The sequence below is a fragment of the Hemiscyllium ocellatum genome, chromosome 33 (genome assembly GCF_020745735.1).
Source record: "Hemiscyllium ocellatum isolate sHemOce1 chromosome 33, sHemOce1.pat.X.cur, whole genome shotgun sequence".
Taxonomy (NCBI): domain Eukaryota; kingdom Metazoa; phylum Chordata; class Chondrichthyes; order Orectolobiformes; family Hemiscylliidae; genus Hemiscyllium; species Hemiscyllium ocellatum.
The window spans coordinates 25,989,602-26,016,260 of NC_083433.1; the positions used below are offsets into that span (position 1 = coordinate 25,989,602).

General features: G+C 44.6%; 2 protein-coding genes across 5 annotated transcripts in view; one reads left to right on the forward strand and one right to left on the reverse strand.

Annotated features, from left to right (window-relative positions):
• The window catches only part of ddx59 (DEAD (Asp-Glu-Ala-Asp) box polypeptide 59), a 28,086-nt gene extending 12,177 nt beyond the window's left edge, over positions 1 to 15,909 (reverse strand). Inside the window, exons 1-3 of one of the 2 annotated variants that reach the window (XM_060849562.1) lie at positions 15,805 to 15,909; positions 4,644 to 5,450; positions 1,271 to 1,453 (exon numbers count right to left, since the gene is read on the reverse strand). In XM_060849562.1, the coding sequence (XP_060705545.1) occupies positions 1,271 to 1,453; positions 4,644 to 5,336 (876 nt within the window). In that variant the 5' untranslated portion in view covers positions 5,337 to 5,450; positions 15,805 to 15,909. Of the gene's footprint in view, positions 1 to 1,270; positions 1,454 to 4,643; positions 5,451 to 15,612; positions 15,760 to 15,804 lie in introns of those variants that run through there. The other variant, XM_060849563.1, reaches the window with a different exon arrangement.
• Positions 15,910 to 16,185: 276 nt separating this feature from the next.
• Positions 16,186 to 26,659, forward strand: part of fam234b (family with sequence similarity 234 member B) — a 60,745-nt gene continuing 50,271 nt past the window's right edge. For all 3 annotated transcript variants that reach the window (XM_060849600.1, XM_060849602.1, XM_060849601.1), the window contains exons 1-3: positions 16,186 to 16,254; positions 21,673 to 22,083; positions 26,102 to 26,218. In XM_060849600.1, coding sequence (XP_060705583.1) covers positions 16,218 to 16,254; positions 21,673 to 22,083; positions 26,102 to 26,218 — 565 coding nt within the window. In that variant the 5' untranslated portion in view covers positions 16,186 to 16,217. The remainder of the gene's footprint in view (positions 16,255 to 21,672; positions 22,084 to 26,101; positions 26,219 to 26,659) is intronic.

The window sequence follows — 26,659 nt, forward strand, 5'->3', positions numbered from 1 at the left end:
TTCCAGATCATAATCTCTAGTTATTTTGCCATTACCTTAAGGGTTTCTCCCTGGATCCTGGCCATATCACTGGAGATATTTTCCCTTTATTTACTCTATCAAAACCATTCATGATATTGAACACCTCTCATCAAATCTTCCACTTAACTTCTCCACTGTAAGAACAAGCCCCAATCTGATGAAAAGTCACAGACCTGCAACTTTAGCTCCATTTTCCTCTCTACTGAAGTTGCCTAACAGTTGCGGAGTATATCTGTTTTCATCCCAACACAGATAAAATGCCATTTTTGCTACATTAAAGCTATTATCATAAGCAATGTGATACAGCCACGTAAGATACTTGGACAGGTGATCCAAAAGCTTGGTGAAAGAGATAGATTTTAAGGAGTATCTTAAATGAGGAGATTTAGCAATTGTCATGTTATAACCAGATGTCTGGGTTAGCGGAAGGAGGAGCTGGTGCAGAGATAACAAGAGGAACACAACAGTATCCCATGTTTTGAATTCTGGAGGACCCATGTTTCATTTCCTGTACTGAGTAGGAATAACTCAGAAACAGTGATTGTTCTCACATGGACAGAGGAACTAACTCACCACTATTAACAGATAACACAGGAGAGATCACAGGCACCATTACATGGATCCCCCCTATAGGGCACAAGTAGCAATGTTAAAGTGAGACTCTGAGGACTGGCTGCTCTTGGTAATGCTGGAAAACTGTGCCCTTTAAATAGCAGCCCATTCATGTGAAAGCAACACAAACCGATAAAGAATACATTATGATTTAATTGGTAACTAGGCCAGGTGGGACTCAGCCGCACAGACCAGCAGGTCCTGGTTGGATTGCTGGTCTGTGCAGTTACCAGATCTCAGACAGGGCTGCAGTCAGCCTTAACACCATCAGGTAAGGAATTGGAAAACAAACAAACAACAAAAAACAAAATTAACTAGCAGTCCTCATCCATGACCCCCTATCTTGTGGAAACATGTCATTGGCAAAGCCCCCATTTCATGGGAACGGTGATGGTGCAGAAGTTGAACAGAAGATAGGATTAAGTTCAGATGCGAAGCCATACAGTTGAATACACTGCTAACAACTATTGCCCAAGTTCATTAAAAGGATTGGCCATGAAGGCAACCAAAATCTGTGTAACTTCACCCTATTCAGAGTTAGGCTCTTAAGGAGGGAAGCAGCAACAAGCAGGGAAAAATAACAGAGAAATTACAGGACTGAGCAAATAAAACTCTGTCTGAATAGAGTGTTGATTGCCTGAATGCTTTGTTTGAGGCGGTGCAGCTGTGGGGGTAAAGGCATTCCCCCGACCAGCAGCGCAGTTCTCATGTTGGGCAAACCCATCATCAGCTCCCTGGCCTGCCCTTCGATCTGAATGGCAAGTTCACGTGTCGGGGTCAGGATCAGTCCAGTCGGCTGCTGGGCTGAAGTCTTCTTGTTCTGAAAGACAGGAAAACAAACGATGCTACCATTCAAATTCTGAGACAGACAGTTCCGCTCGATTCCACATCTGCAACGTTGAACTGAGAAAGTAATCAGTTTCTGAATTTTGTGTTCCCATTCTTTTTTTTAATTATTCAGTTTACGGAATGCGACTGCTGGAGACACTAAAAATGTTCTCAGTTTGGGCTCTCAATGTCATCACAACACTCCTAGATCAACACAAAGTGATACAGAGCCAAACACCCAAGGTTAGATGTTATAGAGTTAGAAACTGAATTACAAAGAAATTATAACACAAACAGGCTATTTATACCACTCTATGTTAGTGTTTATCATCTACACGAACAATAAGCCAAAGCTCATGTGCCTGCTCTGTACTCATATGCCCCATTCCTTCAAATCCAAGCACAGCCTCTGCTCCAAACACAACTGGAAAATACAAACCCTTCTGACATACCATTATATGTAATCTTATTCATCTTTCCTTTTATTCTAACTCATTCTAACAGTCCACTTCTACCACTCTGTATAATCCACTAATTACCAGGAATTACTTCTTTCTTAAACCCGACTTTTTCTTATCCATTGTCTCCTAAGAATATTCTAAGCTACGTTTATTCCCATTTCTGCCCAGTTTGTAGTCTAATCTATTGCTATACAAATAAATCTACTTGTGCGTCGTAGTCACGATACCGGACTAGCAATCCACAACCCCAGCTGGGTTCAAAACCCACCACCTAAAAGTTCAATAACGTTCGAAAAAAAAAATTGATTGCAGCAAAACCCATTTAGTTCACTAATGTCCATTATGGGGTGGCACGGTGGCTCAGTGGTTAACACTGCTGCCTCACAGCACCAGGGTCCCAGGTTCGATTCCAGCCTCGGGCGACTGTCTGTGTGAAGTTTGCACATTCTCCCCGTGTCTGCGTGGGTTTCCTCCGAGTACTCCAAACTTTCCTCCCACAGTCCAAAGATGTGCAGGTCAGGTGAATTGCCCGTGCTAAATTGCCCGTAGTGTTGGGTGCATCAGTCAGAGGGAAATGGGTCTGGGTGGGTTACTCTTCTGAGGGTCGGTGTGGACTGGTTGGGCCGAAGGGCCTGTTTCCACACAGTAGGGAATCTAATCTAATGAAAGGAAATCTGCCATCCTTACCTGGTCTAGCCTACATGTTACTTCAGACCCACAATAATTCTTTTAAAAACTCATTTCTGCGATGGAGGAACACTGGTTAAGCTGGCATTTATTATCCATCCCTAATCGAGAGTTAACTGTCAAACACATTGCTGTGGGTCTGCAATCACAGGTAATAACAGCAGTCTCCTTCTCGAAAAGTGTGCAGTTCTGGTCGTCTCAGAAGGATATTATTCAACTGGAAATTTAAGAAAACTCCAGAATAGATTAACCAGGACATTGCTGGGAGGATTTGAGATATAAAAATAGATTAGAAAGGCTGGGACTTTTTTCATTGTAGCATAGCAGGTGGAGGGGTGATGTATTGAGGTTTGTAAAACCATGAGTGGCATAGATGATGTGAATGGCAAGGGTGTTTTCCCTTGGCTGGAGGAGTTTACAACTAGGAGCACATTATTAAGGTGAGGAAAAAGACTTTAAAAAAAAAACTTATGGAGACTTCTTTTTTAAAAACAGAGTGGTTTGTGTGTGGAATGAATTGCCAGAGAAAATAGTGAATGCAGGTACAGTTACAACGTTTAAAAGACATTTAGATAAAGACATGAATAGGAAAGGTTTGGAGGGATATGGGCAGGTGAGATCAGTTTGAGACCATGGCCAGCAAGTACTGGTTGGACCGAAAGGTCTGTTTCCATGCTGTTTATGAGACTAGGGAAACAGATCATTTTTTTCTGAAAATTCATGCTCCCCCTTCGACTCTTAATTCCAGATTTTTATTGAATTCAAATGCCACAGGGGGGATTTGAACCTCACTCCCCAGAACATGACTTGAATTAATAGTCCAGCAATAATACCACTAAGCCACTGCCTTCCCATGTTGACTCTTAAGTGTCCTCTGGGCAACAAAAGCTGGCACAGCCAGCAATGTCCATATTCCATGAACGAATTTTTAAAATTACAACAACAACTGCCCTTCGGAAACACTTCACTGTGCCAAAAATGCTTTTGTCTCGAATGGACATCTGTCAGTCCAGACAAGGCAAAACTTCACCATCTCACACTTTGTTAGGTCACAGAGCAATGATTATAAAAGAGAACCAGTCTTTGGCCCAATGTTTGAAATTCCCAATCAGTTCCAACTGCTCGCTGAGTCAGCAGATACGACTACCTAAATTGGCAACTCCGCTGCACCCTTAAGTCAGTGGCCAGATTGCAGATAAAGCTCGATTCCTGATGAAGGGCTTTTGCCCGAAACATCGATTTTAGTGCTCCTCGGATGCTGCCTGAACTGCTGCGCTTTTCCAGCACCACTCTAATCTAGAATCTGGTTTCCAGCATCTGCAGTCCTTGTTTACCCAGATTGCAGATAAAACAGTACATCTAGGTGACAGATTCTATTGGGTAGTAGCAAGTCCCACATCCCACCAGATTCTGCATACGTTTTCTCCTGAATTCTTTATTGAATTTATGAACGATCATCGTACATTTAATGCTCCTCCTAGTTTTGGACTGCTAAACAATGAAAGGATGTTTTGAACAATTATGCAAATTTTTACTTCTGGTACCATCCTGGCAAATATTTTATCATACCTTCCCCAGCATCCAAACATACATTTTCTGAAGTGGAGACCACAGTGTGCACAACGTTTTGTGTGGTCAAACCAGAATTTTGTGCAAATTTTACCTCACTTAGATTTATAGAATTATGTAAACAGCACAGCAAGAAGCGATTTATTCGATCGTGCATGATGGGTTCTTTGAAAGAGCTAATCCCAAATCGTGCAAAATGTTTCCTTTGTGAATATTCCCTTTTTGAAATCCACTATTGATTCTGCCTCCATTGCTGTTTCAGGTCAATGTTCCAGATTGCAATAACTTGCTCTATACTTAAAAAACATAAATCAGAATTTGGACAATGTGCAAGATTCTTTAGCATTTCGTTAATGCAAATTGGAGATCCTCTGTATCTGCAATGTACAACTATCTCCTCCAGCCCACCCTCCCTCTCCTCATCACTCTCCCTCTGCCCCTCCAGCCTCCTCCGTCACCCCTCACCTCTCGCAATGCTGCCATGATAACTGGAAGCAGAAAAGCCGCAGTTTTTCCCGAGCCAGTGTCTGCCGCTGCCAGGACATCTTTCCCCACCAAGCCTTGTGGCAGCATCTCCATCTGTACTGGGGTAGGGCTCAGGTAGCCCAGCCTCGCCAGGTTGGCGTTCAGGGTCTCGGGGAAGCCGCAATGCTCAAATTCCACAACGGGCCGGACAGCCGGGCCCGACACGGCGATGCCAAGTTGGTGCTGCAGGGCCTCCACCTGGTCGGCCCTCAGGCTGGAGATAAACGGGTGCTCCACGTAGTTGCCAGGCTGGGCGGGCTGCTCCTCTGGCTGCAGGCTGGGCCGTGCCACGGCAGCGGGTGCTGGAGCCCCCAATCCCAAACGCTGCAGATTCTGGGCTTTACACTCCAGGCTGCACACATCGCTGTCAGTCTCGTTGCAGATGTATTCACCGTACCGGCCACACACTGAGCAGACCGGTTCTCCTGGCTCTGGCCAGCGCTGAACTTTGCTCAGCTGCTTCACTGGCTCCTCCTCCTCCTCCTCTGGACCGGCAGTGGCCTCAGGATCTTCCCTGACCCCCTGGGACTGCTCAGGGTCCCCCGAATCATCGCAGAGGACTTTACTTTTCTTGGCAGCTTGGCCTTCGCCTTCTTCCACTCTTTTCACCTTCAGCGACCGGGGGACAAACATGGCCTGTTAGCCTTTGGAGAAACTGAGAGTCTTCACTGGATGGTCAACACATTCTGCAGCTGAGAAACGTTCAACAAGCTCTTTAATAAACTCAGAAAACCACAAAGGCCACAACTGTAGAGAGAGAGAGAGAGAGAAAAACAAGAGTTACTGTTTCAGCTGAATGACCTTGCATCATCAATCCCCTGTCATTATCTCACATTGCCAGTTTGTTCAAACCTTCTTATTGACTTTGGATGTAGAAACGTAACTTACAAGTTCCAAACTAAAGGAAGAGGATGTGTTGGGTTGGAACAAACCCCAGGCCTGCAGCCCACTGGCTTCTCTCTCTCTGCTTTGTTCAGCAATTGCTCTGTTCCTTCGAGACAGAGAGGTGGAAAGTTGTGTTCCTGGAGTATTAGAGCTGAAAATGTGTTGCTAGAAAAGCGCAGCAGGTCAGGCAGCATCCAAGGAACTGGAGATTCGACGTTTCGGGCATAAGCCCTTCTTCAGGCATATGCCCGAAACGTCGACTCTCCTGCTCCTTGGATGCTGCCTGACCTGCTGCGCTTTTCCAGCAACACATTTTCAGCTCTGATCTCCAGCATCTGCAGTCCTCACTTTCTCCTTCCTGGAGTATTAGCTTGGGCCTCTGGATTCCTGGTCCTGTAACATCACCATTACGCTACCGTCTCGGACACTGATTAAAGACGGAATGTAATGAGGTCTAAGTTAGATTTAAAATGTATCTATCTAAACAAAGCAAATGATAACCCATGTGATGAGTAAACACGGACAGTGGGCTGAATAAAAGGTCAGAATCTGAGGAATTTGAAAAAGATTGGGATGAAGAGAAAGGAGACACACTGGACGTATTAAGCAAGAAGAATATTATAATCCTGGAGGAAGTGTGGGAGGAAAGAGAGAGCGCGAGACAGAGAGCGAGGGGGGGGGGGTTCGACAGGGATCCAGGACAAAATTTCTCTGGTAAATTTGGAAAAAAATACTATGACACCAACAGGTATATACTACTGGCATTGTTGATGATGAGCTGGCTCAGGACTGATGGATTCTCTGTAATCTATATCTTTCTAATTCTTTTTTTTCTTAAACTATTCAAAATGGTGCTAGACCATGGCGACGGTGGAAAAGCTTTTCACCGTATTTTTACTGTGTTTCTCTGTAAAATACCTGTGCCGATAAAATCATTCATTCATTCACACAGAGCACCAACTGTTGGAAATATATACTGGGTTAGGAAGTAATAAAGGACAAAGAGGGGGAAAAGTTTCTGAAGAGAGTTTGGAAGAATTTTCATAGAAACATAAGAGAGAGGAACAGAAGTAGGCCATTCGATCCTGAGCATCCGCCACCATTCAATATGATCATGGCTGATCATTGAGCTCAATATCCTGATTCCACTCTTCCCCATATCCCTTGTTCCCTCCCTCCTTGAAAACACATTTCGACATCAACGACATTCCAGTGGCAGTGAATTCCATAGGCTCATCACTTTTGTGGTGATTAAACTTCTCATCATCTCATTATAGATGGGGGTTTCAGTAAAAGTGAAATTTTAAAAGTCAAAAATGAGAGAGTGTAGAAGGGCAGGGTTGTGATTGGATGAATGATAACCGGAGTGTGACAGGATCAAAAATCTACACAGAGCAATGCAGAAATTGAGAAAAGTGCAGAAATTGGAAGCAAGGTAGGTGATAAGTGCTGAAAAGTCAAAGCTTAAGGCTCTTTATGTGTTTGTAACAGGATAGATGAACCTTCCAGCTCAGTGAGCCAAACCTATCTCATCCAGGATAGAGGAGTTGATGGCACAAATAGAAACAAACGTGACTTGATAGCGGAGTTGCCGAGGCCAATATTCAACAGTATTTGACATTCCCGAATAGACAAAATGTAAAAGGAAGTGGGGTGGCTTTGTTAATAAAGGATGGTGGAAATGTGGTGGTGAGCAATGATATGGGTGCAATAAGTTGTGATGTGGAATCAGTTGGGGTGGAAATAAGGGAACAGTCATGGGTGGAAATAATCTACAAGCCCCCAAAGAGTTGTCTCACTGTAGGACAAGATAAATTTGGAAATACTGGAGGTGTGTAAGACGGCCATTACAATTTTCACAGCTGATTTTAATCATGACTGAACAAATCAGATGGGGAAGGGGGACACAGAAGACAACTTTGTAGTGTACAGCAGAGATTGTATCTCAGAAGAATATATCACGGAATCTCCCTAGGAACAGGCTATTTTAGATCATGGAGAGCAATGCAGGCCTCAAACCAGTGTCCTCAACTGAGATTGGGGCAATTCGAGTTATGAAAAGTTAACTAAAGTGGGCTGAGAAAATAGACTAAAGGGAAAGTCAGTGAATGAGGCAGGGAAGGCATTTAAGCACATATTTCATGACATTAGGCAAACATTTATTCCAGTCAAAAAGGAGGTCTGGAGAAGAATGAACCACTTGTGTCCAACAAAGGCAGCCATAGAATGTTTCCAATATAAAAAATAAGGCACACAAAGCAACAAAAACTAATGGTAGGCAAATGTCTAAAAGCCTAAAAAATAGGGCCAAAAGTTGATTGTGAAAGTTAGGAACAAGTTAGGAACCAGCTAGGAACAAAGAAAACCAAAGAGAAACAGCTCCTATGATACAGGGAAAAGAAAGATAAGTGTGAGACCCTTGGAGGGTGTGACTTGGACACTAATAACATATAAATGGCATATAACTTATCCCAATGTTTCGCATTAAATTTCATGCAGAATGCTATAAACATCCCAAAGATAACACATAAGCAAAGTGCTAATGGGTAAATGATCTTGTAATGGGAGACAAATTGCCAAGAGCTGATGATCACCTTTCAAAGGGTTTTAAAGGAGGTGGCTGCAGATATAGCTATGACATTGGTTGAAATATTCCAGAACCCGCAGTATTCCAGAAAAGTTCCAGTGGGTTAGAAAACTGCTAATTCAAAATGGGAGGGAGACAGCAATCAAGCAATATAGGCTAGTTATCATCACATCTGTCAAGGGGAAAAGGAAGAAATAACAGGCCAGTTAAAAAGCCTATCACATTCAAATAGGTTTTGTGAAAGAGAAATCAAGTTTGACAAATTTAATGAGCAGAGTTGATAAAGCAGAACGACTAGATGTGCATTTGGATTTCCAGAAGATACCGCATAAAAGATTAGATTCTGTACAGTGTGAAAACAGCCCAACCAGTCCACACCGACCCTTTGAAGAGTAACCCACCTAGACCCATTTTCCTCTGACTCATGCACCTAACACTATGGTCAATTTAGCATGGCTAACCTACCTAACCTGCACACTTTTGGACTGTGGGAGGAAACTGGAACATCCGGAGAAAACCCACACAGACACGGGGAGAATGTGCATACTCCACACAGACAACCGCCTGAGTTTGGAATCGAACCTGGGACCCTGATACTGTGAGACAGCAGTGCTAACCACTGAGCCACCATGCTGCCTTAAAGTTTTGTCCAAATTAGTAACTCATGGTATTGGGGATAATGTATTAGTATGGACTGAGGATTGGTTAAAACACAGGGGACAGAATCAAGATTAATGGGTTTTTCTCCAGTTCAGAAAGACATAACTAGTGGAGTACCATAAGGATCAGACCTCAGATCTCAATTATTCATGATCTATATTAATAACGCAGGAGGAGATAGAGTATAATGTATCCAACTTTGCTGATAATGCAAAAAGAGGTGCTTGTTGTCGTGAGGAATCTGCGAGGGGCTACAAACAGATTGAATGTTTGTGGGCAAAAGTCCTGGCAGGTGGAGCGTGAGATCCTGCACTTTGGAAGGAAATATCAAAAGGCATGCTATTATTAACATGGGAAGAGACTCTAAAAACGTAGCACCGAGTAATCTGGGTGTTCTTGCTGATGAAGTACAAAAGGTTTGCATACAGATGTATCAAGTAGTTAAGAAGGGAAATAGAATTTTGATCTTTATTACTCGGGGCTGGAATTTAGAAAACGGAAGTCTTGTTACAACTGTATATCTACATTCACTCAGTGAAAGCTCTTCATAAGCCCCATAACAAACCTTCAATACAGTCATAGAGAATAATCAATCTAGTCCCATTTGCCAGCACTTGGTCCATATCCCTCTAAACCCTTGCTCGTCATGTACCTATCCAGGTGCTTTTTAAATGTTGCAATCGTACCGGCCTCCACCACTTCCTCTGACAGCTCATTCCACGCACACACCACCCTCTGCCTGAAAAGGTTGCCCCTCCGGGTCCCTTTTAAATCTTTCCCCTCTCACCCTAAACTTATGCTCTCTCATTCTGGGTTCCCCCAACCCAGGGAAAAGACCTTGTATATTTATCCTATCCATACCTTTCATATAAATATCTATAAGCCTGTGACACTTCAGGAAAAACAGCCCCAGCCTATCCTTATAACTCAAACCCTTCAACCCCAACAACATCCTTGTAAATCTTTTCTGAACCCTTTCAAGTTTTACAACATCCTTCCAAAAGGAAGGAGACCAGAATTGCATGCAATATTCATCCGCAATATGACATCCCAATTCCTATACTCAATGCTCTGACCAGTAAAGGAAAGCATACCAAATGCCTTCTTCACTATCCTATCTACCTGAGATTTTACTGTCAAGAAACCAAGAATCTGCAGTCTAAGGTCTCTGCTCAACAACACTGCCCAGGACCGTTCAGATTTGCCTTTCCAAAATGCAGCACCTCACATTTATCTAAATTAAACTCCATCTGCCACTCCTTGGCCCATTGGCCCATCTGATCAAGGTCATGTTGTACTCAGATAACCTTCTTCACTGGCCACTGCACCTCCAATTTTGGTGTCATCTGTAAACTTTCTAACTCACCTCCTATGTTCACATCCAAATCATCTATATAAATGATGAATAGCAGTGGGCCCTGCACCGATCCTTGCGGCATACCACTGGTCACTGGCCTCCAGTCTGAAAAGCAAGTCTCCACCACCACCCACTGTCTTCTACCTTTAAGCCAGTTCTGTCTCCAAATGACTAGTTCTCCCAATATTCCACGTGATCTAACCTTGCTAATCAGTCTCCCATGGGGAACATTGTTGAATGCCTTACTGAAGTTCACATACATCACATCCACTGCTCTGCCCTCATCAATTCTCTTTGTGACTTCTTCAAAAAACTCAATCAAGTTAGTGAGACAAGATTTCCCATGCACAAAGCCAGTCCTTGCCTTTCCAAATACACGTAAATCCTGTCCCTCAGAATCCCCTCCAACAACGTGCCCACCACCGATGTCAGGCTCACCAGTCTATAGTTCCCTGGCTTTTCTTTACCATCTTTTGTAACTAGCACAACCACGTTAGCCAACCTCCAGTCTTCCAGCACCTCAACTGTAACTTTTGATGATACAAATATCTCAGCAAGGCGCCCAACAATCACTTCCCTAGCTTCACACAGAGTTCTAGGGTACACCTGATCAGGTCCTGGGGATTTATCCACCTTTATGCGTTCCAAGACATCCAGCACCTTCTCCTCTGTAATATGGACATTTTTTAAGATGTCACCATCTATTTCCCCACATTTTATATCTTCCATGTCCTTCTTCACAGTGAACGTCGATACAAAATACTCATGTAGTATCTCCCGCGGTTCTACACATAGGCTGCCTTGCTGATCTTTGAGGGGTCCTATTCTGTTCCTTTCATTATTTATTAATGTGGACTCCTAAATACCTCTTCTTCAGCAGTTCTGGAATTTTCTCTTCCTGTTATTAAACCTACTGTTTTCTAAATGACAAAAGGCTTCGGAAATCTGAAGTGCAAATGGCTTTGGGAGTCCTAGTTCAGTTGGCTATTAGGAAGGCAAATGCAACATTACATTCATTTCAAGAGGGCGAGAAAACTAAATGAAACTGTACAAGACTCATTTGGAATATTGAGAACAGTTTTGGGACTCATATCTAAGGGAGAATCTGTTGGCATTGGAGGGTGTCCAGAGGAGGTCTACAAGAATGATCGCAGGGATGATGGGCTTGTCATATGAGGAGCAGTTGCAGACTCTGGATCTGTACTCCAGGAGTTTAGAAGAATAAAGAGGAACTCATTGTAACTTACTGAATACTGAGAGGCCTGGATAAAGAAGATGTGAAGATGATATTTCCACAGAGTAAAACAGACTAGGATACAAGGGCACAGAAGGGACAACCATTTAGAATGGAGATGAGGAATTTCTTTAGCTAGAGGGTAGTGAATCTGCAGAATTCATTGCAGCAGAAAGATGTAGATGTCAAGTCATTGAACATATTTAAGACAGAGATAGATAAGTTCTTGATTAGTAGGGGGATCAAAGGTTATGGGAAGAAAGCTACACACACAGACCAAGTCCTGAACTATGAAAGCAACCGCCCCAACACACACAAAAGAAGTTGCATCAAGACACTGTTCAAAAGGGCCACAACACACTGCAGCACACCAGAACTGCAAAAAGAGGAAGAAGAACACCTATACAATGTATTCGCTAAAAACGGATACCCGCGCAATTTCATCAACAGATGCCTAAGAGAAAGACAACGGAATGAGGACATGCCACAACCCAAAGGACTAGCCACGTTACCATACATCAAGAACATTTCTGAACTGACAGCCAGACTACTACGACCGCTTGGAGAAAGTGAGGACTGCAGATGCTGGAGTACCAGAGTTGAAAAATGTGGTGCTGGTAAAACACAGCAGGCCAGGCAGCATCCGAGGAGCAGGAGAATCTGCTCCTCAGATGCTGCCTGGCCTGCTGTGTTTTACCAGCACCACATTTTTCAACTCTACTACGACCACTGGGACTCATAACAACACACAAACCAACAGCCACTCTCAGACACCAACTCACCAGGACAAAGGATCCGATACCCAGCATGAGCAAAACCAACGTAGTGTACAAAATCCCATGCAAGGACTGCACAAAACACTACATAGGACAAACAGGAAGACAGCTAACGATCCGCATCCATGAACACCAACTAGCCACGAAATGACACGGGACCAGCTATCCTTAGTAGCCACACACGCAGATGACAAGCAACATGAGTTTGACTGGGACAACACTACTATTATAGGACAAGCCAAACAGAGAACAGCCAGGGAATTCCTAAAGGCATGGCACTCATCCACAGATTCTATCAACAGACACATCGACCTGGACCCAATATACCAGCCACTGCAGCGGACAGCTGGAACTGACAACTGGAAGTGGCAGACAAACCACTATAAATGCCAGAGCAAAGATCACAGAAGCGCTTCACAGGAGGCTCCCAAGCACTGAGGATGTCACCTAGAAAGGGGACAAAACGTCTGCAACACAAATTCCCAGCTCGGTGAACAGAACCACAACAACAATTATGGGAAGAAGGCAGGAGAATTTGTTTGAGAAATGATTGAGTGATGGAGCAGACTCAATGGGCCAAATGGCTGAATTCTTCTCCTAAATATTATGGTCTGATTAGAATTCAACTTTCCCAATACTAATAATACACCAGAAACCTTCATCATTCAGGTTGACTGTTCAAGTACGAACCAGGCCACATTTAGAGGAGAAGTGGAAATTACTGAAGGCAAAGAGAGACTATGAGAAGAGACTGGCAGTGAGCATAAAAAGGAATCAAAGTATTTTGTTGCCCTATAGATGGAAGAGAGGGACAAAAAAGATGGGAAACAGAAGGAGGATCTAAAGGGATCTCTGCGTGGGGCACGCCTTAAGCAACAAATCTATATCTAAGAAAAAATATATTGTAAGAGGAAGAGATTGTGACTCTGGAAGGGAGGTATTTAGAAAAATTAGTTGTACACAAGGTTGATAAATCACCAGGACTGAACATAGTGGATCAAAGAACTGAGAGAAGCAAGGGGAAAAAAATTGCATGTGCACTTGGTCTTAACTCTCCTAAAGTGGTACCCTGACAGGAGGGATTAACAAATATTACCTCTTCTTTTGAACAAGGATGTAATGATAAGCCCAGTAACTACAGCCACGGTTTAATCTCTGTGGTGGGAAAACTTTTGAAAAGGACAAACGTGGACAAAATTAAGTCACTTAGACAACTTGGATTAATTAAAGAAAGCCAACACAGATTTATTATTAGTAAATTGTGTTTGATTAACTTGATTATTTTGATGAGTTAGCAGAGAGGGATGACAAACATGATCAAACTCCTTTTGGAATTCAATGTGTCAGCAAAGTACAAAAGGTTCGGTGCGAGCATGGATTCAAAGTTGGTTAAATGACAGGGGAGACTTTTAAGATTTGAAGATATACAGGAGGTTTCCCAGAGATCAGTATAAGAATCACTGGTTTTCTTGATATATTTTAAATTACCTAAACATGGCTAAAAAGATCACAACTTCAAGATGTTCAGATAAAACAAACTCTGGAAGTACTATTACATTTGAGAAAAATAGTGACAAATTGCAAATGGCAATAGGCTTGTTGAATGGCCAAACACATAACAACCCCACAGAAAACGAACAGGAAATGACATCACCACATACCCCATCCAGAGCAAACATATAAATAGGAAGCAGGCGACAGCAGCATCACTTCACTTGGAGGTCGCCACTGATGATGTTACCCAGCCAATAAATGAAACATCTGGATATCAAACCTACAGCTCAGCGAGCAAACCTACACCCTAAACCACAAACCTTGCAAAAACGTAACAACGCATTTAAAGCGGAAAACTGAAAGGTTACATTGTGGTTCGGAAGAACAGTGCATAGAAGGCTGAGATGGGTGCTGATTGAGGCACACAAAATTATGAGGGGCCTAGAGAAGGTAGATAGGAAGAAACTTTTTCCCTTGCTGGAGGGATCAAAAACCTGAAAGCATAGATTTATGAATAAAGGGTAGGAGATTCAGAGGGGATTTCAGGAACATTTTTTCACCCAGAGCATGGTGGTTATCTGAAACCTGCTGCCTGAATAGGTGATCGAGGTAGGAACCATCACAACATTTAAGAAGCAATTAGATGAGCACTTGAAGTGCCACAGCAAAAAAGCCTATCGCCAAATGCTGAAAAATGGGACTAGAGAGAAAGGTGCTTGAAAGTCATTGTGGACACGATGGGCCAAAAGACCCCTTTCAATTCTATAAAACTCTATTAGAGTTAAATGAATGTTAAAAAATGTGTAATTCTAAAGAGGCAACAAGAAACCTGGAAGTATATATAGAAAAATCATTGAAGGGCGGAACAGAGCAAGTTGAGAAAATGAGTCAAAAGGCATAAGGGATCCTGGCCTTTATATGAGAGCATTGAGTACAAAAAGATGGAAATTACAGTAAACCTTTATATACACTGGTTTGGATTTACTGAAGTAGTGTGAAAAAACTGGGACACAACATGGTAATAAGGCTGTCAAGAAAGACCTTGACAAATAGATCTGGGGATAAGAAATTTCAGTTTCATGAATAAAGTGGTGAAGCTGGGATTGTTGTCCTCAGAGAAAAGGAAGCGGTGAGAAAATATTTAAAATCAAAAAGGGCCTCAGCAAAGGACATGGAGAGTGACCCATACCCGTTCATCGCATGGCTAAAGCAGCAACGGTGACTTCAAGGAAACACTATCTAAATATTGTACAATCGCCTGATGAAGGAGTGTTGCTCTGAGAGCTAGTGAGCTCCCAATTAAACATCTGTGTGATTTTTAACTAAATATTGTGTGGTTAGGATCTGTAAAATTTCACTGGAAAGCATGATGAAAGAAAATTCAATAATGATTTTCAAAGAGAATTGGATAGTTGTCTGAAAACAATCGGCAGGGCTACATGTTAAATTCTCTGCCCCAGAAAGTGGCTTGAGGGCAAAACAGTGAATGTTTTAAGAAGAAGGTGTTAAATATAGTGCTTAGGACTCAAGGGATCAAATGCTGCAAGGAGAAAGGTTACTGAATTGGATGATCAGTCATGATCATATTGTATGGCGAAGAGGCTCAAGGGACATGGCCTACTCCTTATTTGCTGTGTCTCTAGATCAAATACATACAGCACAGATAGGCCATTTTGCCCATCTTGTCTATGCTATATTACACAGGAGTCTCCTTTTGTTTCAGTAAAACAAGGAGAGTGGAATTAGCCAAGTATGTCTTCTCAGTTTCTGAGGAAGGGTCTCTGGGGCAGAAACGTTAACTCTGATTTCTCTCAACAGATACTGGCAGATCTGCTGAGTTTTTCCAAAAAAAAATCTTTTTTTGGGGGGGGGGGTGGGCATTTCTAAACTTTTAAAATCAACCTGTTGGGACATACCTCCGTGTTGGGTGGGACTCGAACCTAGACCTTGGTCGGGACACTTGCAGTTCATCACCCCCCTACCTTAGGCCAAGAGTGACAATGACAATCCCCAAACTGAGAGACCATCACCCCGGCCTGTGGTCCAGCAGCCACCTCCACCCCGCGGTCCTAGGCCCCACTTTCTCCAGTTCGCACAGGGACACTCACTCGTTGGCCGCCGGCTTGCCCTCCACAACTTCGGAAAGCCGCGCTCCGCGTAAGGTAGGGTAGGGTAGGGGAGTGGGGCGGGGGGGACCGTTCGTCGCCTCGATGTGTTTCGCTCGTCCCGCGGTTGAATGTGACTCCCCGGCAAGCCACAGGGTGCAACAGGAAATCGGTCCGGACTGACCGACCGCTCCAGTGGAGAACGGAAGGGGTAAACCCATGGGGACTGGAAGACATTCGGATTGCACGTAAAGGGTGCGATCAGATATATTGATCCGGGCGGCAATTCCAATTGCTTTTTTTTCGAACAAAGGCCGTGGCTCGGTTCGTTTTCAAATCGGTTTGACCGCAGCCAGGACTACAACTCCCAAGAGGCTTTGCGGGGCTCCACGCATGCGCGGCGGCGGCGGGCCAAGATGGCGGCGGCTCTGTCGCGGGCGCTGAAGCTTCCAGGTGAGCGCAGCTTCAATGATAATGTCATGGTCAGGGGAGGTGACATATGTTTACCTGAACCCATAAACCGCGTCATATCTACTCAGGCGGAGAGATTTATTCTTGCAGTCTATTTTATGTTATACTTTTTAAAAAAAATAATTAATTCACGGAATGTGTGCGTCAGTGGCCAGGTCAGTATTTATGAGCCAGCCTTTATTGCTGAGAACTCCGCCACATCGCTGTGGGTCTGGGGTCAGGGAGAGCAGGCCAGCTAAGGATGGCAGTTTCCGCCCCGAAAGGACAATATGGAACCAAATGTTCCCACAAAGCCCCCCACCCCCCCCCCAACTACCCCTCCCCCTCATCCCACCCCCACTCCACCCTGCCCTCACCCCCACCCCGCCCTCACACACCACCCACCACCCCCTATCCCATCCACACTCCACTCCTCCTCACCCCACCCTCACCTCCACCCCCCTCACCCCCCACCCTGCCCTCACCCCCCACCCTGCCCTCACCCACCACCCCCTATCCCATCCACACTCCACTCCTCCTCACCCCCAACCTCGCCCTCACCCACCACCCACCACCCTGCCCTCACCCACCACCCCCCTATCCCACCCACACTCCACACCCCACCCCACCCCACCCCCAATCAACAAGGGTTTTGTAATCACCGTGAGACTCCTCTATTTCCAGATGTTTACCAGAATATTACCAAAGTCTCTAGATTAGCGGTTTTGCGATAGTACTCCTGCTGTGTAATGCTGCAGTGAGAACAGAAGCTATATAAACGTGTCACACTTTTAATGATATTCCAGTCTCTTCTGAAGGTCACTTGCTCCCCACAACATTCTTAATAGCAACATTATAGCTCACTACATAGAGCAGAGGAAGGAGTGGTCCTGAGCCTCGGGTTAGTCACTTCGAGGAGAAAGTGAGGACTGCAGATGCTGGAGATCAGAGCTGAAAATGTGATACTGGAAAAGCGCAGGAGGTCAGGCAGCATCCAAGGAACAGGAAATTCGACATTTCGGGCATGAGCCTTTCTTCAGGAATTTTATCGACGTTTCGGGCATGAGCCCTTCAGGAATTCCTGATGAAGGGCTTATGCCCAAAACATCGATTCTCCTGCTCCTTGGATGCTGCCTGACCTGCTGCGCTTTTCCAGCAATACATTTTCAGCCTCGGGTTAGTCACCAAATCCCACATTTTAATTCAATTAATGAAATTTTGAATTGAATGCTAGTTTCAGTAATGATGGTGGTATATAAGCTCAATATCCTCTACCATTTCCACCACCCATAAACAAACCCCACCACTGGGGCATATTTCCCTTCCCACTGCTATCTGATTTCCACAGAGGCCATTCTCTCTATGACTCTTATTAGGACCACGCCCCACACCAATCCACCCTCCACTCCCAGCACCTTCCCTTGCTACTGCAAGTACAAAACCTGCACCCACTCCCCTCAGGACTCTCCAACCCCATCCCCATCAATGTAGATTTCACCAATTTCCTTGTTTCCCCCCCCCCAACTTCAGATCCACCCTTCCAACTCAGCACTGTCCATCTTCCTTCCCACCTATCACCTTCACCCCCATCTTTATCTACCTATCGTATTCCCATCTACCTTCCTGCCCCCAGCCTCACCACCCTTCCTTTATCTCTCAGCCCCCTTGGGCCACCTCATCATTCCTGATGAAGAGCTTATGCTTGAAATGTCAACTCTCCTGCTCCTCCATTGCTGCCTTGTCATTCTATTCCCCCCCCCCATATTACCGTACATCAAAGACATCTCTGACATGACAACTAGACTACTCGGACCTCTTGGCATTACGGTAGCCCACAAACCTATCAACACACTGAAACAGTGGCTGATGAATGTAAAGGACCCTATACAAACAACCAGCAAAACGAATGTCATTTACAAAATACCATGCAAGGACTGTAACAAAAACACTACATCGGACAAAAGCAGAAAACCAGACACCAGGATACATGAACACCAACTAGCCACCCACTATCACTAGTATCCTTACACACAGACAAAGAAGGACACCCCTTTGACTAGGATAACACATTCATCCTAGGACAGGCTGAACAGGGACACGAGATTCTGGATTAGAGTGGTGCTGGAAAAGCACAGCAGGTCAGGCAGCATCCATGGAGCAGGAAAGTCGACGTTTCGGGCAAAAGCCCTTCATCAGGAATCCAGCATCTGCAGTCATTGTTTTTACCTAAACAGAGACACGCCTGGGAATTCCTAGAAAACCGAAACTCCATCGATAAACACACCAATTTGGACCCCATTTACCAACTCCTGAGAAAAAGAACAGGAAATCACCCACCCTTAAGAGACCAAGACACCCAAATTGAAAGTGGGCATACCACCAGCGCTTCACGGAGGCTCACTGATGATGTTGCCGAGCATCGTGATAAAATATCTGAAAACAAACCTTCCAGCTCAGCAAGCAAACTTATAACCTGAACCTCAACCTGAGCTACAAATCTTCTCAGAAATTGCAGAGAGTTGGGAGCTGATATTCTGGTGGAGGCAGTGGGATGCAATTACCTATTGGTATTATTGCTGGACTGTTAATCCAGAGATCCAGGTAATGTTCAGGGGATCCGCCACAGTAGATGGTGTAATTTGAAATCAGTAAAATTTGGAAGTAAGAATTGGAAAACCCCATCTGGTTCATTCATGTCCTTAAGAGAAGGAAACCGCCATCCTTACCTGATCTGGCCTACATGTGACTCCAGACCCACAGCATTATGGTTAACTCTTACTTAGCCTCTGGGCAATTAGGGATGCGCAATAAATGCTGGCCTGGCCACTGACGCCTCATCCTAGGAATGAATTAAAAAAAAGGCAGGCAACTTTATTTAGGAAGTATTTGGATGTAGGAGACAGCAAGGGGATGAAGTGGATACAGAAAGGCCACAAGGGAGCTGGGGTGCAGCACAGAGGTTGCAAAGATGCTGGAGGGAGGGCAGCAGAAAGTCAGTGAGGGAGCTATAGTGGGGTATGGGGCATTAGGAGACCTGTAAAGGAGCTCCCAGAAGTGGGAGGGAGATAGTGTGCTCACAAGGGAGTCTGTAAGAGAACTTAATGCTGCATATGTTCAGTACTGAACATTGTGGATGTTGAAATGAATTCTCTGCTCGTTGTTAAATTCAAATCCAAGATGACTTAAAAATGCCTGGCTAAAATATACCATCTTTGTGACGATGTAAGCTGTACATCTCTATGACTCTGACTCTAGAAACACACCAACTGTGAACTCACCAATCTGAAAGGTGTCTTTAGGGTTATGGCTTTTTGTGCACAAAAGGATGACATTTTATTTTGGGGAAAAAAGTTGTTACCATTTGCCAAGTTAAATACTGTGATGTCTCAAAAATTAGTGCTTTACTTCTGTGTTGTGGTTTTAATTTTAATTGAGTTTGATAATTATTGAAGACATTGATGTTTTCTTCAAATTCTGTTTCTGTGCAGTCTAAATGTCCTTGAAGTTAACACAAACACGCTAGGTCATGTTGTTAAGTGACTGTATCATCTTTTTTAAAAAAGGAATCAAAATGAAAGGTCGCCCAATGAAAATTACAAATTAGCCCTCAAAAATAAATGTTTTATACCCTGTTGATGGAGGACTTGTGATGTCTTCTATACAGCCCATAAGAGACAGCAGCAGAAATGAGCCATTCAGCCCATCGGGTCTTCACCATGCAATGAGATTTTGGCTGATTTGATAATGTGCAACACCACTTTCCAGTCTTTTCCCCATAATGCTCGATTCCCTTAATGATTAAAAAACCTGCCAATCTCAGCCTCGAATATCCTTATTGATCCAGCATCATCAACTCTCTGCTCTAAAGAATTCCACAGATACACTAACCCCTGAGAGAAGAAATTCCTCCTCCTCTTTGTTTTAAATGTGTGACCCTCTTGTTTCTGAGTTGATGCCCACTGGTTCTACAGTCTTCCCCAAGGGAAAACAACCTTTCTGCAGCTACCCTGTCAAGTCCCCAAAGAATGTTCTATATTTCTTTAAGGTCACATCTCATTCTTCTAAACTTCAACAAGAACCAGCCCAGTCTATTCAATATCTCTTCATAAGGCAGTCCCTCAGCCCAGCAAACCTTCTGTGGACTGCCTCTAACATCAATATATCTTTCCTTAGATTAGGGAACCAAAACTGTTTGCAATTTACCAACTAATTATTGGTTGCACAGTTTCAGCGAAACCTTCCTACTTTTATACTCCATTCCCTTTGAAATAAAGACCAACATTCTATTTGTTTCCCCCATTACTGTGGACTTGGATGCCACCTTTTTGTGGGCATCACTGTGTGGTCCACTATTTATTGCTCTAATTGCCCAGAGGGCAGTTTGGAATTAACCACAATGCAGTGTGTCTGGAGTCACATGTAGTCCAGGCTAGGCGAGAATGGCAGGTTTCCTTCCCTAAAGGACATTAGTGAGCCAGGTGTGTTTTACCAACAATATTATGGAGAATGGAGAATTGCTGTCTCTCTTGCGCTCTCTCTCTTTCTTTTCTTTCTCTTTCTTTCTCTCTCTCTCTCTCTCTCTCTCTCCCCCTTTCTTTCTTTTTCTCTCTTTCTTTCTTTTTCTCTCTCTGTCTTTCTTCTCTCTCTTTCTCTCTTTCTTTCTTTCTCTCTCTTTTTCTTTCTCTCTCTCTTTCTTTCTTTCTCTCTCTCTGTCTTTCATGTTACAGAGAATAATAGCCCCTCTGTATGCTATAGAGAATCAAAATTCCTGTGTATTATAGAGAAAAGCAGTTTCTCCATGTATTGGGGAGAATAGCAGTCTGTATTATATCATGGCAAGCAGCAGTCCTTGTGTATGTTATAGAGATTAGGAGTCCTTGTGTACATTATGGAAAATATGATTCAAGAATAAAGCGCCTCCCTTTTAAGTCAGGGATTAGATTTTCCTTTCTCTCAATCATCTATGTGTGGAATTCTTCTCTCCAAACAGTAATGGAGGCTGGATCTTTCAACTTCATTTGAGGGTGAGTTAAACAGCTTTTTGCTAGCTAATGGAGTTGAGGACAGTTGGCACGCAGGGAAGTGAGGCTGAGACCGCAACCTCGTCAGCCATGGCCTTGTTGAATGGTGGAGCGGATTCAAAGGGCTGAATGGCCTACTTCCCCCTCCAAAGTCCCATGTAACTGGATTGGAAGGGACTGGTGCAGAGTTGGGTATTCTACAGAGCTTTTCTTGCCACATCCAATAGGGTTTGGGAGATGCCTGGATGGAAATCCACTAACTCAATGTGGGTAGGGAACGATGTTTGCAGGGCTGGGTGACTAAAAGAAGAACACAGAATCCTGCTCACATAGAGTTAGAGTAGTGAGAAGTGAGGGCAACATTGGTGAACATCGTTTTCAACAACTCTTTACTTTCCAGGGAAAAAGATTCACGATCTGGGGGAATATGATCCACTCCGGCAAGCTGACAGTGATGACAGCGAGGATGATAGCGATCTCAGCTACCAGAAAAATGGCAACGTCCAGACTGAGGGCAGCGTCGAGGCTGCGTGTGATGGAGATATTGATGCCGCAGTTGAAATGCACACATTGAAAATGAAACAACGGCGACTGGACGAGCCTAGCTCCACGGAGGTCCATGCAACTGAGGTCTCCGACGAGTTTACCGTTAAAGCCAGAACCTCACTCGTCCCTTGCCTGCGGACAGCTGCCTTCCTGCTCACCCTGGCTTTGGCCATGGTCCTTGTTCTGGCCTGCGCTTTCTTCATCCCGTGTCCGAGGAGCCAGCCGCTGATGACCTCGTGGAACCGCAGCCTAGGCCAAGCAGCCAGTGAGCAGAGCTCAGCTAGTGGAAATGCAATGGCAGCCATGCCTCGTGTCATAGAGTATTGGGAAGGGAGGACCAGTACTACACCTAGTGATTCAGCCAGAGAGAATTGCTGACATTTGCCCAGTCCATATTTAGGAGATGCTGAGTGAAGTTTAGGCATAGGGGAGCCCTAACATTTCTCATTACCTTTCACCATTCTGCAGTGGAGACTACACTGGCTGACATCTGACTGCAGTTGTTCCTGTGCAGTCAGGCTGAGAACAACCAAAAAAGACTCACTCAAAGGCAAGGAAATTGCTCTGACTGAAGGACAATTTGCCTTTGCAGCTTTCCTAAGATTTAACAGAACCGATAAGGTGCAAAAGGAGGCTATTCAGCCCATTGAGTCTGTACTGGTTCCTAAAACAGCCATTACCTGGTGTCACTCTCTTGCTTTCTCCCCATACCCTTGCACACTATTACTATGTGATTGTCGGGCGGCACGGTGGCACAGTGGTTAGCACTGCTGCCTCACAGCGCCAGAGACCTGGGTTCAATTCCCGCCTCAGGCGACTGACTGTGTGGAGTTTGCACATTCTCCCCGTGTCTGCGTGGGTTTCCTCCGAGCACAAAAAATGTGCAGGTTAGGTGAATTTGCTGAGCTAAATTGCTCGTAGTCTTAGGTGAAGGGGTAAATGTAGGTGAATAGGTCTGGGTGGGTTGCGCTTCGGAGGGTCGGTGTGGACTTGTTGGGCCTAAGGGCCTGTTTCCACACTGTAACTAACCTAATGTAATCTAATTGTCAATTGCCCTCTTGAATGCTTCTTCCGGTTGTCACAGAGCCAGTGTTTTGAGTGAACAGACACCTCCCCCACTCACGTCGAATCACAGCACGGAAACAGATCCTTCGGTCCAACCAGTCCAAGACAACCAAAATCCAAAACTAAACCTTCCCATCCTGGCCCACATCCACTGCCCCCAACCTCCACCCAAACCTTTCCAATTCATTTACTTATTTAAATGTCTTTAAACGTTGTAACTGTACCTGAATCCATCACTTCCTCTGAATGTTTATTCCGCACACAAACTGTGTGGTTTTAAAAAGAATTACCTCATGTCTTTTTAAAATCTTTCTCCTCTCATCTTAAAAATCATTGAATCACTGAATCTCTCCAGTGTGGAAACAGGCCATTCCACCCAACAAGTCCCCACTGACTCTCAGAACAGCATCACACCCAGGCACACCCCTGGACTCTATCCCTGCAACTCTGCATTTCCTATGGCTAGTCCACCTAACCTACACATCCCTGATCACTATGAGTAATTAAGCACGGCCAATCCATCTAACCTGCACGTTTTCGGATTGTGGAAGGAAACTGGAGCCACCCCACACAGACACTGGGAGAATGTGCAAACCCCACACGCAGTCACCTGAGGCTGGAATTGAACCCGGATCCTCAGTGCTGTGAGGCAGCAGTGCTAACCACTGAGCCTCCCTGCCACTCCTAGTCTTGAAATCCCCCATCCTAGGGAAAAGACACCTGCCAGTCACCTTACCTAGACCCCTCACGATTTTATAAACCTCTGTAAGGTCAACCCTCAACCTCCTACCCTCCAGTGAAAAGGTCCCAGCCTATCCAGCTTCTCCCTATAACTCAAAACCTCTATTCCCAGTAACATCCTGGCAAATCTCTTCCAAACTCTCTCCAGCCTTGATAATGACATCTACCAGAACCAATAGCTGATAATAGATTGGGAACGGGCTAGGAATAAGCACTACTGCAATTTATCAGCAATGCATTGCCCTGCACTCAGCATCTCTTCTGAAAGTGTACAAGTAAGATAACAAATGTAACATTTTACAAGATTTGTTTTGCAGTGTAAAGCAACAGTTCCTGTGGTGCGCTGCAGAAGTCTCTTTGTCACCAAAACACACTCCGATTAATTGACACCAGACCTCTGACCCCTCCTATTTGCAGACTCTCACATTCAGACAGGTTACTCAGGTTATAAACTGCCCATCTGATTTATTACACTTAAGAATAGACCATGGCAATAAAACATCAAGCACGAGATTTATAGCATTTCAGATTAGCACCAAATCCTTCGCACAAAATGTGTAACTCTTTGCTAATTCAACAATAACTTGCATTTATATCATACTTTTTAACATAGTAAAACATTTCAAGGTGGTTTGAAGGAGTGTAGTCACAAAATATGGAAATCTGTAGAGGGTTGTGAAATCTCTTCAACCTGAGAGCCAGAGTCTGAGCTCACTACGTGAAAACGTGGTAGAAGCAGAAACCCTTGTTGCATTTTAAATTTTCAACAAGTTGTTTTTGTGCTGGCAAAGATACATAGGCCAAATGGCTTCATGTGCATCCTATGTTTCTGGGAACCCAACAGGTCGTTATATCAAGTCGTTTAGTGAGGGGCGAGGGATTACTGCTCTCCAGAGAAACTAGAGAAGCTCTCCTTAGTGCAAAGAAAGTTGAAAGGGAGAGGTCAACCAAATTATGGACTTTTTTGACAAAGTAAAGAAGGAAAACTGGAAGGAGAGTTGATATCCAGAGACCACAGATGTAACGTGATTGGCAAAAGGACCAGAGAGTGGGCGGCACAGTGGTTAGCACTGCTGCCTCACAGCGCCAGAGACCCGGGTTCAATTCCTGCCTCAGGCGACTGACTGTGTGGAGTTTACACATTCTCCCCGTGTCTGTGTGGGTTTCCTCCGTGTGCTCCGGTTTCCTCCCACAGTCCAAAGATGTGCGGGTCCGGTGAATTGGCCATGCTAAATTGCCCGTAGTGTTAGATAAGGGGTAAATGTAGGGGAATGGGTCTGGGTGGGTGCGCTTTGATGGGTTGGTGTGGACTTGTTGGGCCGAAGGGCCTGTTTCCACACTGAATGTAATCTAATCTAGAAGATGGGTTTTCTCTAATCTGGAATGAGATGCCGAAAGGGCGGTGGGAGCAGCTTCAGTAATAAATTGCAAACAGAATTAGATGAATATTTGAAAAGAAAGTAAATTGCAGGGACGTGGGTTAAGAGCAGAAGTGCAGTGCTTTGCCAGAGCCAGCACTGATACAGGAGGCTGAATGGCCTACTTCCATATTATGTGATCCTGTGGCTTCCAGATTGAGCTCTAAACATCCTAACTGAGCAAATACAGCTTGTCTTCTGAACAAATGGGAAACGCCCTGACTTGTGCCCAGTGATTGCATATTTCATGCTAAATCTGAGCCAGATGATCACCACAGACATTGAAAGTTGTGCCTCCCCTTTAAGAACTCTAGATGCCATCGATTTGCTATAGCTCTGTCTAGTTTGCAGTCTTCCGAACCGATGAGACCCTTATTATGAACACTTACATCATCATCAGCTTGCTGGTTGATTTTCTTTAAAATGGAAGGCTTTTTTTTGGGGCACGGTCTTTGCTGGCCTGAATGCTGTGTCCCTGGGTTCCCTGGTGAAGTGATGTTTTAGATTGCAGGGCAATCAGGAGGTCAGGTGCAATGAGAGACACACCATAGGAGAGCAGAAATCAGGGGAACACCAGGAGAGGAGCAAAGTCTACAGGACCCAGGAGAAATATCTGGCACTAAATGAGCATGGGGCAAAGACCATCATGTGGGGTTAGGCTGCACATTCTCACTGATTGGCCACACAGACGCCAAAGGCCTAAATTACCTATTTCGGTTTCCATGTTCCCTGACCGGCTGCTGAGAGTTGGTATGAGAAAACCAGGTTGAGCGCACAGGAAGCCGAGTTCTCTATCAGTGAACCAGATTAGTTTCAACCCTCAAGTCTTTGTATTGACTTTGAGTAGGACAGGTCTCTCTGCCCACATCGAGAAGAAGCTGCAGCAGGCAACTGAGAGATGGTCACTGCTGCCTAAGAGCATAAGAATAGGCAGAAGATCCCAAAAAGCTTGTCCATTTTTAAATAAATCGACCCCTGCTCCATGTGCCAAGAGGCCTTTGCTCGTTCTAGATGTATTTCTGTGTCTGTCCTGTTCATCCAGGATTCTCTCTCCTTTAGGTTTCCCTCCAGTGATGACGCTTTGGGATGTTAATGATGACCAAGTTTCTGATGTAATTATTTCGTTCAGTTCCACCGGGAAAGTCCAGGACCAGAGAGGAGGCCTCAGGCCACCAGGTAGCTGGATGGAGTATTTGCTGCAGTTGTGACAGTATGGTGACTACCTGGACAGGAATCCACAACAGTCAAACAAAGAAGACTGGATGCGGGAGATCTGTAACAAAAACAGAAGTCGCTGGCAAAGCCCAGGGCCCTTCGCTGTGTCCAACCCATTTCCTAGACTTATGCCCTCACTCCACTTTCCTCTCCCACAACAATGATAGGATCCCAATGGTCCTCACTCACCACCCACCAGCCTTTTCATGAAAAGGATTGTAGACCACCATTTCCATCACCTCCAACAGGATAGCACAACCAGATATGCATTTGCCTTCCCTCCCTTGTCAGCAGGGACTGTTCCCTCTAGGACCCCCTGGTACATCCCTTCTCCATTCCCAACACTTCCCACACACCCAAGGCACCTTCCCATGCAGTCGCAGAAAGTGTTAACACCTGCCT